Raw genomic sequence first — 16413 nt, forward strand, 5'->3', positions numbered from 1 at the left:
GGTGGTGTTTGTCCTGTGTCAACATGGGAGCTAGGGATTTCCCAGCAGAACATTGCATTATAACAGCGATCAATGTTATTCACTTCACCTGTTGTATTGTTGTATCTCATTGGTATAAATGGAGGCAAATGTACAATTTCTCTTCCTCTTTTCAGCAATGTTTGGTTTTATTTTTTTTTATTCTTGAAGTAGCTGTGAAGAGAAATGTATTTTATACATATTTCACCATGGTCTTAACCGGAGATGCTACGCTCTGAGTGCTAAACAGTGACCTTAATTTGTCCATCTCTCCTCCCCTAACTAGGGCCCAGCCATCATGATGGCCTACCTGCTGATCTCAGGTCTGTTCCTGACCAGACTGCGGAGGCCAATAGGCAAGATGACCGTCACTGAGCAACGCTACGAGGGAGAGTACCGCTATGTCAACTCCCGCCTCATTACTAATAGGTTAACACGCCAACAACTGCTCAAACTTTATAATGTAAAACTCCGGGAACACTTAACACATTTCTTTTTTCTCTTTAGTGAAGAGATTGCCTTCTATAATGGGAACCTGAGGGAAAAACAGACCATTCATGCCACATTCAAGAAACTGGTGGGTAACAGTTCAGTTTTGTGTCCTATAAGGTGAGAATATGTGTTGACAAAAGACGTTCTCCTCCACAACTTCAGTAACTTTTGCATAACACCTAACTAAGATGCAAGTGACTCAGTGGGACCTGTGTTCACAGACCAGCATCATGTAATTCGATTGGCATTCACAAAGAAGACCAAAAGTTCGTCATTGGCAGCCCATTCTCAGATGAGATCAGGTTCACACTGAGCATATATGACAGGCATGAAAGAGTCTGGAGACACAGTGGTGAATATTATGCTGCCTGAAACATCATCCAGCATGACCGGTTTTGAGGTGATGGTCTTGGGATGTATATCCTTGGAGTGTCTGACGGACCACCATGGCATTGCCAACAGTACCCTGACTGCTGTTTGGTATCATTATGATATCCTCAGGGAATGTGGGTTCGGTGTTGCAGTGGGCCCTGAGTTACTCCTGTTGCAGAGTGTGTAGGCAGTAGGATTACGATGATGAATGATCGCTGACAGCCATCTACTACTAATCTTTAACCATCGTAACATCAGGATTTAAAAGGCTCCTCTACAGAGAGCAAAACTAAGATTCAAGTGTTCCCTTTATTTTCTTGTGCAATGTATATATCTATATCTGTGTATGTATATACTGTATGCTCATAGTGACATTGCCAAGGCACAAGTCTTTGCATACAGTGTACCGGTACTTTGGTAAATATTAGTCTAAATTTGAGCATCAAAAATTTTATTATAATTTGAATATTCAAAATAATTACAAATTATTTTAGAATGGGATCATGGAGGGTGTTAGCACTCATGCTTTCCCAACTTCAGAATATGAACATATTTTCTTTCTTTCAGGTGGACCACTTGCATAACTTCATATTCTTTCGCTTCTCCATGGGATTTGTGGACAGCATAATTGCCAAGTGTAAGTAAATATATTCCTCAGTTTGATTAACAAAATGTAGGTAATATCCCTATATTTATTTGACATGCTTTACCAAATCAAAGAAAAATAAATCCCATTAATTCATATTAAGCACATTACAAGGAGCAAACAAAAAACACATCCACTAGAAGGGCCCTCGGAGAACACAGACCTTCGCGGAGGACAGTAGTCCACTCTGTGCAGGATGTCTGGATATATGTCTGAACATATAAAAACTATGTTGATATATGGTTGTATCTAGCCTCATAGTCTCAGTAATGTATTTATGATGTAATTCTAAACTGGGAGTTTTTCACATACCTTATTTTTCCTCTTATCTATAGTGCAATGTATTTATCAAGATCTTATTTTTGATGTGAACATTTCTGTTCCTTGGTTTTCCTTGATAGCAGTGGCATTGATGAGTAAGGACCATTAGAGTAAGTCCACTTGGACACTTGACAGTGAGAGGGCATGAGGCTAGGTTATCCTGATGACATTGTCAGTAATCCACAGAAGTAGAATTATTTTTGTATGTGCTAAAGCAAGATGATATCAATTGTAAGTCAACCCCCAAAATAGAACACTTCTGACTGAATGTCATTTTTCGAAAAAGTTTTGCTGCAGTCTGTACACTCTATATACATTCACTGACAGACAGACTGACAGACAGACCAACAAGACTCAAAAGTTTTCCCTTTTCCCTTTTTAACAAACTGCTTCTGATCTCCAACTACACATATAAACTTTTATGACTTTTCACAAATGTTTCATGCTTGTGACACAAGGCTGCAACACTGTTGCTGGTAAACAAATTTGTGAGAGAGGCAATACTCTTTTTTTTTTTTTTTTTTCTCTGGCTATGTGATGGGTTGAGTTCTATAAAATGTACGTAAAAACATATAGTATAGTGTCTGTGTGAATCATTATTAATAAATTGTAGCCCACTCAAATCAAGAATTGCTATCTGTTTTAATACTCTGTTCATTGTTTTTTCTGCATGCAGACATTGCCACTGTGGTGGGCTACCTGGTTGTAAGCCGGCCATTCCTAAACTTGTCACACCCCCGACACCTGCACAGCTCACACAATGAGTTGCTGGAGGTCAGAGAAAACACACACACACACACACACACTGCTTTGTTATAGATGGTAAATTAATACTTCAAACTTGAAATAGTTTTGTTTTTGATGTTTTAAATTATGCTGAGACAGGTGTGACTTTTGAGTGAATGCTTTGAGTGAAAATGTCTTGCTATGAAAATGTTATGAGTTATGGTTCGGGACTGTGAAGTTTAAGTAATGTGACTGGACCTCTGTGGCTTATAGGACTACTACCAAAGTGGGAGGATGCTTCTGAGAATGTCCCAGGCCCTGGGCAGGATTGTTCTTGCTGGCAGAGAGATGACCCGTCTCTCAGGGTGAGTGTTATAGATTATTATTAAAAAATAAAAAAAAAACAGATTAAAAGCTGCCACTGCTCAGCTAATTGGAGCCAGGCAGCTGTCAAGGAGAGAGTTGGATGCAGAGTCGGGCCTTCTGGTAGAATTTACGCCAAGATTCAAATCAAGTTGTGCTCTGATCCGGAGTTGTTCACTGACAGAAGGAGAGTTTATGGATCACATTTTAACTTTTGGGATTCAAAAGTGGATTGAACATTGTTGGAAGCCTTTGTTATAATGTAAATTAAATAAATAACGGGGCACACTGAGACATTTTAATGCAGAATTCTTACATATTATATGTTTAAAAAAATAAATGTTCTCAATGTTTATGGGAATTACATTAACATTCTTTGAACTGCTCCAATCAGGAAAAAAGTTGATTCAAATGTTCAGATTTTTTGATTAAAATGTATGTCCCTTGACAGATTTACGGCTCGTATCACTGAACTGATGAAAGTCCTGAAGGAGCTAAATGCAGGCAAATATGAACGCACAATGGTCTCCCAGCAGGAGAAAGGTACACATGATTCTTAGCTGACAAAACATAAATGTCTTAGATAAGTGGAGTTGTGCAACCAGCCGGATTTTTGAGTTATTCTGTTCATCTTAGAATCAGATGATGCAAAGAAAATCTTATTGGTACCTGGAAGTGGTCAGATTATCAACAGAGATAACATCATCAAGTAGGTGTCTTTTCTGCACTTATTATAACATCAGCATATTTTTGTTTCTTTTGATTTTATTTTGATGAGTTCAGCTTTACAGGAACATTTTATTTATTTTGCAGATTTGACCATACCCCCCTTGCAACACCTAACGGAGACATCTTGATCAAAGACCTCACATTTGAGGTAACATACTTTCTCTTTCATTGTTATATTTCAGCCAGACATGCTTACTTTCATTGACTGAATTATGATGGAATTAGAAAAACTGAGCTGACATTTGGTTTAATTTTTTGTTGTTTTTCTTCATCATATGGACAATTGCATGGTTTTGCACTTGTGAATTTAATTGAATGAGTCCAATTACATTCAAACATTGACATTTTTCTCTGTCCTCTGGAGGTGAGGTCTGGCACGAATGTTCTTGTGTGCGGACCAAATGGCTGTGGAAAGAGCTCCCTTTTCCGAGCACTTGGAGAGGTGAGAAACCTTCCAGTAACAGTGACTAAATGGAAAGCACAATTCTTGAATTTGGTCTGACAAATTATTTACTAATGCTCTATATGTATGTTTTTTTATGCATGTTTTTTAAGCTGTGGCCTCTATTTGGTGGAAACCTGACGAAACCTGAGAGAGGGAAACTCTTCTACGTGCCACAGGTAAAGATCTCTATTAATGTAGTTGCTTGACAATAAGTCTCACACAACTTTTCCTGCATAAATACATAAATTGTATCAAAAATAAGACAAAAGACAAGTGATGTATATTTTCACATCCCTCCTAAATATCCAATTGAATGTTTACACTATATTCACTTTGCTTGGTACATTAGAACAGAGGACTTAATGCATATCCCTCTGGAGTTGCCATCCCCAAGTTATGTCTTCCATACAGTTCATGTCAATACACAAGAATTTTGCAGATTTTCAAGCAATTTTTATCACATTTGTTACAGAATCTTGTTATATGTGCAACCATTTTATATCAACATTAAACCTAATCCAGTATTGTAAGTCATGATGCCCAAATGTAACTTTTAAAATGAGGCAAGGCTAAACTGTCCTTTTTTATGTGGGAGCAAAGAACTTTGAGTCTCACTTTGGGCCTTTTGATTTTGGAATTTGACGTTTGAATAGAGACACAAAACAGCTATAGGAAGGTAGCAAAAACGAAAAAACAACTCTGGCATTACATTCACCCTGAAAGTTTCTACCCTGCCTAACAGGTAAAGGATTTCACAGTGGCCACAATGTCCATGGCTGCCGTCCCCCGTCAGTTTGGCTTTTTGCCTCTCAAAAAATTATATGCCCTTCAACCACAGTGGCCTTGATTCCCTGCCCGCACTCCCCCAGCATTATTTCACCATTTCCTCCTCTGCCTCTTTCCTGTCAATACACAATGTAGACACTAGTGGGCTCTATCTTATGCTTGGCGCAAAGCGTATCATAATGCAGGCAGCCACCAGCATTGTCATAGACTGACTCAGACCTAATCTTTAAGTTTCTGAAATAAGTATATTTGGACAGGATGTCAACATTTATAAGAAAAGACCGTTGCTGCAAACTACTCTACTTTATTAATCTTGACTGTGTTTGACTGGTTGATGTGTATAAGAACACAGAGCATTTATTAACATGGAATACTAACTGATCGAGTCGGCGAGTGAGGACTTATCAATTAACTTTATTCCACTGTTATGCCTAAAACACACCCTTGGACAATGTTCAGCCTGAATACTGCCCCTTTGTGCCCTGCATCTTGCTTTGCACCCGGATTATCTGCCATGTAACTAGCAAAGGGGAGTTAAATTCATTATTTTCATTGACTTAAAATCAAAAAAGATGGCTGGCCTCATCGTTGAGATCAAACCCCCACAAAGAGTGCTAGGCCTTCGAGCCAGTTCTTGTCCTGGCCAAGCCGTGTAAAGACATCGACATGTGATTCACTGGAAAGCTAACATTGTGAAAACCTTAATTAAAGCCTCACAACCCCGTGAAATGACTCGTGTTACTGCCAGAATTTGGGCAATTCGGTCCAATAAAATCTAGAGAGTCTAGAAGAGCTCGGCGCTAAACCGGAAGTTAGCCAACTTGGTCGGCGGAAGTCTTGATTTCACATGCTCTATGGCACCCCAGCTGAAGGGCCACCACCACAATTAAAGTCTGATTCTGTGGGAACAATGATTTGAGGTCAATCAGGATCTATTTTTGGGTTGATTAGAGTGTAACACCTTCTGATGCAGAGAACAAGGGCTGGATCGTCTTGGTATGTGTGGACATTTAGCCATTTAACCAACATATGATTGTTGGACAATATCGCACAGCGGCATCAGTAGAGGTGAAAGCTGTACAGTAAGAGGGCTGTAAGACCTTAAAAAGGTGACAAAAGCTGAAAATCTCTAGATTAAGAGGGCTGAAAAAGCTTAAAAAGGTGAAAAAGGATGAAAAGCTGTATAGTAAGAGGGCTGAAAGGGGTTAAAATGGCGAAAAAAGGCTAAAAAGTTGAAAAGTTAAAGGCTGAAAGAGCTTAAAAGGGTGAAAAAAGGATGAAAAGCTGTAGAGTAAGAGGGCCGAAAAAGTTTAAAAAGGTGAAAAGGGATGAAAAGCTGTAGAGTAAGAGGGCCCAAAAAGCTTAAAAGGGTGAAAAAAAAGAATGAAAATGTAAAAAAGTTAAAGGGTGAAAGAGCTTAAAATTGCTGCACATACGCTGGAGCAGGAGCAACCATGGAGCAAGCCAACAAGATTTCCTACACTTCTATGTATATATTGTCTATGTCAAGTAAAAGATGTGGGACCCAAATACAGCTGAAGAGAATTCTTTCTCCAGATTTTCCAGCTGCTCTCCACTCTAGCGATGATGTCACGCACTCTAGCTCACGCACTACACATGCATTCTTCAGATACACACGCTGGAGAAGTAGTAGAGAAAAAGATGAAAATGTCCCCATAAGAATGAATGGGAAAACGCCTCCCAAACTCCTGCTATTTCTTAAAAAAGTGTAATGGTTATCGCCAAAATATGTATATGTTGAGTGAGAGGAGACATGGCTGAACTTGGTCAAGTGTTTTTTATTTCTGTTGAGTGAGAAATGAGGGCAGAAAAGCGAGAGACAAATCAGGTACCGTCTGCTCTCCTCCAGAAATGTTGCCTCAAAATTAACATTGTGGCTTATGGGGCAGCTGCTGGAGTTCTTGACGCTCTTGGGCTCCTAAATCCAGAACTATAAGACCATCAGCTGAAAGCCATCAAGATTTCCTACATTTCTATACATATATTGTGTCAAGTAAAAGATGTGGGATCAAAATCAAGCTGAAGAGAATTTTTTCTGTAGTTTTTGAAGCTCTAGCGATGATGTCACACAATGCCTCCAGTATTCACACTAATGAAAATAACATGCACGACAACTGAACATTTTGTCACAGATAATAAACATGATCACTGTAACAGTGCATTTGAACAGTAGACTTCACTCTAAGTTGTTGTTGGACTGCAGTATCTATAATTTTACTGAATGTAATGGGGTAATATCTACCAAAATTCTGTTTCAATCTAAATAAAAAAATAACGCCTTCTTAAATGTAAAATATGGAGGTGTAATACAAACCTGTTGTGTTTGTCTAGAGACCCTACATGACTCTTGGTTCTCTGAGGGACCAAGTCATTTACCCTGACACCTATGAGGAACAGAGGAGAAAAGGCATCTCTGATCAGGTGGGGCACAATACACACTTCCCATTCACTTCCATCATCTGTATGTCTTCATAAATATATAACTTAATTTGTCTTACCATTTCTTGTGTCCAGGTCTTGAAGGAATACCTGGACAATGTTCAACTTGGTCACATCTTGAACAGGGAGGGCAGCTGGGACTCAGTCCAGGACTGGATGGACGTCCTCAGTGGAGGAGAGAAACAGAGGATGGCTGTAAGAATTCAATCACTCTCTGTCAACAAGCTGCCTAAGAAAAATGACACAGGGATTGGTTTACATCACTGAAAGTTTTAGTTACCGTAGTATTAATATGCTACGACATGTAACTTTTTATCCCGTTGTTGCAGCCTTTTCTCTGCTGAGCTCCTCCACACACAGGGTGCAAAATGTCAACATGTCTGTTTAACAAGCATAAACATGTCTATATTTAGAGAACACTATTTTAACCTGCCCTGTCTGCAGTCTCTCATCCACCATTGCTATGTGTTACAAAAGCATGGCACACTAGCTTGGCTATAACATATCAACCGCTAGGTGGCCATTTATATCTATTTTGTGTTTGGTAGAGGCTTGCTAAGTGTCAATTAATTCTTCTAATTGTTTATACGTAATATCCTTTTTTTCTAGAATTAACTTACATCACTACAGTGACATTTATCAAACAGTCCTAATTGACCTACATTTAATGATATTTCATTGATAAAATAACTTTGACTTATGACGATCTTTTAGGAATCCTGCCCAAATATCATTGTTACTGTTGCATAGTAAGGCCTTCCTCCAGGATGATGAAATCAACATGTCTTTGAACCAGCATGGATCTTCCAAATGTTGCTTAAGCAATTTCGCTGATTAGTGTTTACTAATGTATTCCCAACAAACTATTATGATATATTGATTAAAGAAAAGAGAGTTTTTCAACACTCCCCTCCTAGCATTTCAAAATGGCATTACTGTTTGCACAGTCTCTAACACCATGGAATGCTAGCAGCCTGTTCACTGTCCAAAGCATAAAAACAATTTTACCAAGAAAGCCTGATCTCAGTGCTATGAAAAGGCAGAGGCAGTTTTGAACTGTATCGTATCCTGGTGGTTAGGGGTGACACGTAACAATGGGGCAACAGACTTTGACACAAGACCAGCCCTCACCCAGAATGACCTCAAAAATCTTTTGCCTGTTAAGTAGGGCTGGGCGATTATGCTAAAAATAATAATCACGATTATTTTGATTGATATTGAAATCACGATTAATAAACACGATTATTCACTGATTTTTTTAAAAAAAGGATTTATTGAGCCACCAAAACTCAACTTTAAAAATAACTTTTAGAAAAACAACCAGATAGATTAGTAACAAGTAAAACAGTAAATGATAATAATATTTGTATGTTTGCGTGATGGCAACACGTACCGCTTGTCCAAAATCTTGACCAGTGTCTTGAAGACTGGGTTGCTAACTGTACTGATAGGGCACATGTCCTTAGCTAGCATGAATGTCACAGCCTCCGTTATCTCTCACTGTCGCCGGGAGGCGGTGGGATATGGAGCGGCATTGTAAAGAGTGTCCTCAATGGAGGACTGTGTTGCGGTGGCTGTAGCTGAAGTTGACGCTCTTGCACTTTTTTGGGTCTTTTGCTCCTTCAATACTTTGTCATAGACCACTATATGGTTAAATAAAGTTGTCGTGTTGCCCTGGGGTGCAGACACGACGGTGTGACAGACTTTGCAAACAATCTCCTTCTGCTCCACGTCCGACGATTTGAAGCCAAAATGTCTCCAAATGACCGAAGTTGTCCTACCTTTCTTTTCAACTTAAGGCTCAGGCTGCTTTTCTGCCATGTTCTCAATCTCTCGTTCCACAATTGATCCACACACTCACTGCTGCAGCTGCAGGCGACACAGGTGCGTTCACTGTGCTTTTACAGTGCAGTGATTTGCATACACGACACGCTGCGGCACGTTAATCGTTTTTCTTCGATTACAGTGTTTTCATGATCGTGAGAAGCCAAAATCGAAATCGCGATCAAAATTCGATTAATCGCCCAGCCCTACTGTTAAGCATTAACAAGGGTGGCTTTCACCAGAGTTACTGAGACATGATGTTAACAACACTGTGGAACATTCCACTTCCCCCCCACCTACTGTTATTCTCAAAAGGGAAGGAGACTTTGTAATTTGCCTTCGAAACAAATCATCAATTAGTGGAGTAAACTTTTAGATTAAAAGGGCTTTGAAACAGTTACCCGCCAGTTATCTTTCATATATAGCAGTATGTAACAGTGAAAGGTACACATTATACTGGAGCAAATTACTGAAAAAAGTCCTGCCTTTTTCTATTCATTCAATCCAGAATTGGTTCGGTATTAAGATTGGGAAAACAATCGGCATCCAGGTATAGTGGTAAAATTGAATTGCCAGATAGGCAAGTGTATCATCACAGGTCTCAATGTTGTTTTAAACTACAGTTTCAGTGGGGAAGCTCATTGGAAACATATATATGATGGTAGGAAAGCTCACGAGCAATATCTCGTAAGCCCGCACAGTAAAGACTTACCTGCCAGTCACCATCAAAAGATACTAACCAATAATCAAACACTGAAACATTACTTTTGCTGCTCTATAAAACAATATATCTATATTTAAAAGAGTCTATTCCTGTACTTAATTTGGTCTTTTTTCAGAATAATGTATTTTTTAAGAAGCATTATATTTGTAATTTAAAAGAACTGATAAGAATATAGACAGAGAACGGACCTGATAAGGTAGTATTGATAAAATCATAACGATACTCTTCACCACAAAGAAGCAATCTATGGTTACACATTTTGAATGTCAATCAAAATATCTGTTTCAGATCAGATAAGTAGGCCGCTATTAAACATGTCGAACAACGCTGTTGACCATCATATTGGCTGAGGGTCAAAAGTCATTAAGCCAAAATACTTGTGGTGTGTCACTGGGTTTACAAAGTTTATAATTAAAGTCTTTTTAAAGGTAACTTTTTAACAAGAAAAAGGCCTGCATATGGGCTCTTTGACGCATTAGCAAGAAATACTGGACTTTATAGTTAGGCTTTACACTAAACACTTTTGCTCTTCGTATTTAGTAATGATTCTGGTATTACAATTAAATTGAGATGTTTGTCTGTTTCTCTTTATATATGTAGATGGCCAGACTTTTCTACCACAAGCCTCAGTTTGCCATTCTGGATGAGTGCACCAGTGCAGTGAGTGTGGATGTGGAGGATTATATCTACAGCCACTGCAGGACGGTATGACCCAACCACACATCATACACACAAATGCAATACATCACTGAAAAATATCTGGGGCTGTATTGACAAAGCTTCCTAGATCTGCTCATAGTGACAAAATTCTAAGACAACTCTTACAATTATGAATTTCCTGAATGATAAAAATCAAAGAATTTTCCTTACATTTTGGTAAAGATTAAAGTTAGTCACAAAGCATCTTGGCCCTTAAGAGAGCTCCTAAGGTGTTAGACTTAAGTAGGGCAGAGGACAGAACCTTCAGTGTTTCTTTTGGAAAGTTTACAAAAAAATATATATTTTCCAAACGCTGGATGGTAGTGAGTCATTCAATTTTGCAATTTAGATTTAGAAATTTAGAAATGTACTCACATATGCCAACGAAAACAGTAGCTCAAAAATGAAAGTCATCAATACACAATGATATTTGGCAACACATATATATATGTGTGTGTATATATATGTATATATATATATATATATATATATATATATATATATATATATATGTATATATATATATATATATATATATATGTATATATATATATATATATGTATATATGTATGTGTGTGTATATATAGAGCTGAATGAAATTTTAAGTGAGCGGAGAGCGGTCTTTGAGCGGAGCTGTCTGGTATAACTTTGAGCGATGGAGCGAAGCGGCGAACACCCACGTAAGCGGGGAGCGGAAATTCTCGCCGCTCAGCTCCGCTCACATGCTCTGCCCAGTACACACGAATAGTCTAATACTAGCGCATATAACAATAATAAAATGTATTTATCTGTGCTTTCAAACGTTCGGGCCGCCATGGGCAGGTAGCTAGGCTACTTACATGTTTAAGGTGGTACATCATGTTCGTCGTGGAGTTGACTCCAGACAGGCAGGCGAAGATTTTTTTGCAAAGTTTGCATGTCACCTTCTTGGGGTCATCCTTCTTCTTTTCAAAATGATCCCATATTCTAGACGTCTTTCCCGACATGGTTGGCTATTAATTAACTGTCTAACCGCGATGTCGAAGGGACCTGCCGTGTTAAAAAAAAAACACTGACAGTGAGTGACTGTCACGACTTCCTGTATCTGGCCCTTCAAATTAAAAGCCCTCCAGCCTTCACATAGATTTTGAATTAATTTTGACAAGAAACAGCTCCAAATGTTTGTTTTTTTTTTCTTCCTGCGACCAATCGACCAATGAAATTTTGGTCGGCTAATGAGTTTTTGGTCAACCAGTGCTTGGTCGACTATTTGGGGGCAGCCCTAAGGTCCACAGATCAACGAAAACACTTACAAATGATACACAAAATTTACAAAACCGTACAAATCAACTACTCTACGAGCTAACCTGTCGACAACACAAGCAGCGACCCGGAAGCGGAAATGATGTTGAACTGCTGTGAAGTCCAGCTGGCTAATATTTGTTTGTTTATATTGTTCCACAGGTGGGCATCAGCCTGTTCACAGTGTCCCACAGAAAGTCCCTGTGGAAGCACCATGAGGTAGGGACAGAATGTCACTGTGTTCTTACAAGTTGAAATGAAATACCCCATTGTGACAGCTTCCTTCTCTTAGCAGAATTTGCTTTTAGAAATGTAGTTTTACCTGTTGTACACAAAACAACACAGGATAATGATATGGAAGGCTACAACAGTCATGTGTCAGACTGACAAGCCCATCAGCCCATGCATTACACAAAGCAGATCATCCAATGTGTCATTGATGAAGACGGCGTGAAAAGCTTGCTTTGTTGCACCAATTGAAAACATGAAACAGGACAGAATCAGCTGGAGAAAAATAGAATAACACACATAGAATTCACACCTCCACACAATTGACCAATCTCTAATATAAGTCTGGTAAAATTAAGTAAAATGTCTAATGTCTTCTACTTTCAACTATTCCCAGCTGACAGACTTCACAAAAAATGCAGCATGCTACGATATTTTAGTGGTACACAGAGAAAGAAGCCTCTTTCACACTGCCGTTTGCATGTGGGGATCCTGCGCCAATTCTCCGCACCCTCCTCTGTGAAAGTTTCAGATGCGGAGAGGGGGGAAATTTCGCTCCAGCGCTGATCTGCCTCTGGAGGTAGCATCAGAGGCAGAAAATAAAATACGAAAAATAAATAACCGCAACCGTCAGCTCTCCGGACCGAGACTTCAGGGAACTTCCCCCCAGAAAACAGCCTCGGTCCCCGCGAGTGACAGAGTCAGACAGCAGCCTGTTTACTGATGGTGATTATGTATAATTATGTAATTTAGCGCGAAAAACTTAACTCCGTCACACATTATAACAGCATCCATATGATTATAAACTGTCCACGGGTTTAGATTAATGGGGGGAACACCTGGGGGAACACCTGGGGAAACACCGACGTCATCAACATGACGTGTACCGTCACGCCTCTTTAGGAGCCGCAGCGCCGGCTTTCTGTGTGAATTACACATGTGAAGGCGGAGATGCTTTGCTCTGTGTGAATCACCATCGGCGGAGAATTGCCGAACCACCGCTCCGGAGATAATGCAGAGACGCTGTGTAAAAAGGGCTAGTGTCTCACGTTTACCTGATGAGTCTTCAAAGAGACCACCAACCAAACTATTAAGAACAAATGCAGGCCAGTGGCCAATAAATCATAGCACTCTTACTCTGCTTCATTGCCGATTGCTGGTGAAGGTGTTCAGACCACTGCTTGTGTATATTTTGTATTTATTCTTTAGAACCTACTTTTATACTTAACATGGACTAAGCATTTCTTTTTATGGTATAACAGTTTTTATGACTAATACAATTTGCCCAAATAACTGTGACTTTGTACGTTTGTACTTGTTGTGTTGTTTGTTTTTTTCTTTGTATTTCTTTCTTTCCTCCTTACTGACAAAATATTTTGTTTTTCTCCTGTCATAAAGTACTATCTCCACATGGACGGGAGAGGAAACTACGAGTTCAAGCCCATCACAGAGGAAACTGTCGAGTTTGGCTCATAACTTACTGCTGACAGTCGCAAATAATGCACTGCTCTTATATAACCAGTCCATTAATTCTTTGCACTCAAGTCAGAAGTTAAAGCTAAAAGTAGAGAATAATGTTTTTAATCATTTGTTTTCTTTGTTTTCTGTTATTTAAAGAATCACTTGTCTAACAATTAATTTGTTCAGTTTGATTGTATAAAAACTTGTAATTAACATTGCCAACTTCAAAGTAGTTCTACAGATGTGAAGATGTTGAAATGAAAGTGGAAGAATACTAGATTTTTTTAATCATTTATGCACATGCTATCATAGCTCGTAACAGCAGCAGAGGATAGCGTGTAGAGATCTGACACAACAGTTGTCTTTGAGGCATCATGTCCCGTAGTAAACTGTGTCCTGCACATAATGATACTGAAGAATGTATGCCCAATGTGTTACTCCCGAGATGCACACTCACCCAAGTGTTGCTTCTGGCTGCCTTCTAGGTTCTCATTTAAGTCACACTCCATCTGACAGAAGTTGGCTGCAGACCTGGCCAGTAATAATTGAGATCTTGAAATAACAAAAGTAATACAGTAAGCTTTGGCTCGTCTTTTGTGACTGTCATTAATTATCTTGACACTTTGAGGTATCAAATTATTATATAATTCCAACATAGTTGTGGTTTTCTTGTTATGAGGGCCTTCTCCCCTCTTCCTCTGTTCACTGCTCACTCTTTTCTTGAGATCAAAAAATAAAATAGGCCTCTTACATATTCCATGAAGTAAGGAAAACTGTTGTTGTGAAATAGTGAGATATGAAACCACGTATCTGAAGATCATGTAATAATTAAGCTTTGATCCCGTGATAAAAGGCCTTAATATTAGTCAACCTCAGCTGCTGTCTGCAGCAACAGATACAGAACAAACTGAACTCAGTCATAACTGAGTACATTTGTAAATAGCTATTTTAAATACTCCAGACCCAGCTGCTTGGTATGAGTGTTTTGAGGTGCTTACAGTGCAACATGGCAGCAAGCTTCTTGAGTGTTGAAAGGACAGCTCTTTTGTGTGTGACTAAATTTGCAAACAAACAAAAGTAACATTGTTACTGGTAGTGTCTTTGGCAACTTGTATGAGGAAAAAATACTGCAGTTAAACATGGAGAAGCCTCTGTCAATCCCGTATGTCCTACTGATCCTTCGCCACATTTCTGCCCAAAAAAGCATTGTCTGGCCCCGGCAAAAAACTTTAACTCACCAAGTGCTTGTCTGCTTCCACTGTTGTGTTGTTGTAGTTCCTGTCTTGAAAAAAATCACAGGGATGGTCAGCCCTTCTGACCGAGACTTCAGTGAACTTTCCGCCAGAAAACATCAGTCAGACAGCATCTGATTTACTGATGCTGATTATGAAAATATGTAACTTAGAGTGAAAAACGTAACTTTGTCACTTTCCAGGATGCATGGTTGATCAGGATCGCAATCACATCACATTATAACTGCATCCATATGATAATATACAGTCAGCAGGTACATGTTTAGATTAACATCATCATGACATGTACCATCATGCCTCTTTAAGATCCACAGGGCCAGGGTGAATTACTCACTGGTGCAGCTTTACACCAGAGCTGCTTGGTTCCGTGTGAACAAACAGCGGAGGAGAATTGGCGAACCTCCCATGTGGAGATAAGACGGCTCTGTGTGAAAAGGGCAACTCAATTTTCTAAATGGCTGAATGCCTAAAATATTCTATTTCCATCAAGGACCTTGAAGCATGACCGTCCTGCATCAGGTGTAGCTGCCAGGGTGTAATGGACTTGAGGCCTGGTCAAAACTATCATTGAAAAAGTGATCATTGTGGAAGTGCTGACTGTTGTGGGAACCAAATGGCTCGGACTTCATTCTAGATGTGATCTAGATATGTGGTGCATACTAACTTAACACTGGTTCTCTATGTTAGGCACTGAAAGCAGACCTGTACCTGACGACCTCAGAAGTCTGGATGGTTCATAACGTAGCAGCAGATCAGAAATGCATTGGGCCCTAAAAAAAGACTGCCTTAAATGTATTTGTTTTATGTGAGAACTCATGAATGAATTTTGCAGTACCACTCTGATCTGTTGTGGCTTTAAGCTACAAAGTCGGGACTATTTAATGATGACATCAATGTACGCCTTTTTCCTAGCCATTTTTAGTTAAACGTGAGATGGTAATTGCGGGGATCCACTACATTTTTTTGAAGAACAGAACTGAGTGAAATCAAATTTACCGTTTTTAGGTAAAAAAAAAACCAAAAACACCACACACATGAGCAAAAGTTACATGCTTCCTTCCACCCATGTAAAATATTCCCTGGTCATTCAGTTCCATTAAACCTTTCCATCTGCTGTTGATCAAGTTATCTGAAATTTGAGGGTTTGTCATTCATGGAGAATATCAAAGAATAATAATAATTTATTTTATAATTGTTATTATTACACATCTTTCCTCTTGTCATGATCTAATTAGCATTTCCATTAATAATAAAAAAAAAAACATTTCTATCAGAATTGTATGTACTTCTTGGGTGTTTCTTGTTAAATTCTGGATAATTATGCTGATAACTCATTTTACATCAGCTCAATCTAATGTGCCATTAGGGCCTCTGTCAGTTGATCACTGGTACATATATATGCCATTTTTTTGAACAAAAATGAATTGAAGAACAAATGAAACCATCTTTGCCATGATATGTGTCCAACTTCAAACATTTTTAGGTAGGAAACTAAATTGAAAAACGTTTCAGTGAAGTACAGCCTCATCTTCTTCGAGTGCAAAAAGAAGCTTATATTGCTGAGAAACAAAATTAATATGTTTT

General features: G+C 38.9%; 1 protein-coding gene across 3 annotated transcripts in view; it reads left to right on the forward strand.

Moving 5' to 3' along the window:
• Window positions 1-15949, forward strand: part of abcd3a (ATP-binding cassette, sub-family D (ALD), member 3a) — a 43393-nt gene extending 27444 nt beyond the window's left edge. For all 3 annotated transcript variants that reach the window (XM_030398363.1, XM_030398361.1, XM_030398364.1), the window contains 15 exons: window positions 305-447; window positions 526-595; window positions 1450-1519; window positions 2526-2623; window positions 2849-2940; window positions 3390-3481; window positions 3575-3647; window positions 3752-3815; window positions 4032-4109; window positions 4223-4288; window positions 7251-7340; window positions 7434-7553; window positions 10507-10611; window positions 12050-12106; window positions 13514-15949. In XM_030398363.1, the coding sequence (XP_030254223.1) occupies window positions 305-447; window positions 526-595; window positions 1450-1519; window positions 2526-2623; window positions 2849-2940; window positions 3390-3481; window positions 3575-3647; window positions 3752-3815; window positions 4032-4109; window positions 4223-4288; window positions 7251-7340; window positions 7434-7553; window positions 10507-10611; window positions 12050-12106; window positions 13514-13591 (1296 nt within the window). In that variant the 3' untranslated portion in view covers window positions 13592-15949. The remainder of the gene's footprint in view (window positions 1-304; window positions 448-525; window positions 596-1449; window positions 1520-2525; window positions 2624-2848; window positions 2941-3389; window positions 3482-3574; window positions 3648-3751; window positions 3816-4031; window positions 4110-4222; window positions 4289-7250; window positions 7341-7433; window positions 7554-10506; window positions 10612-12049; window positions 12107-13513) is intronic.
• Window positions 15950-16413: the final 464 nt, after the last annotated feature.

This window comes from Sparus aurata, chromosome 19 (assembly GCF_900880675.1).
Source record: "Sparus aurata chromosome 19, fSpaAur1.1, whole genome shotgun sequence".
Taxonomy (NCBI): domain Eukaryota; kingdom Metazoa; phylum Chordata; class Actinopteri; order Spariformes; family Sparidae; genus Sparus; species Sparus aurata.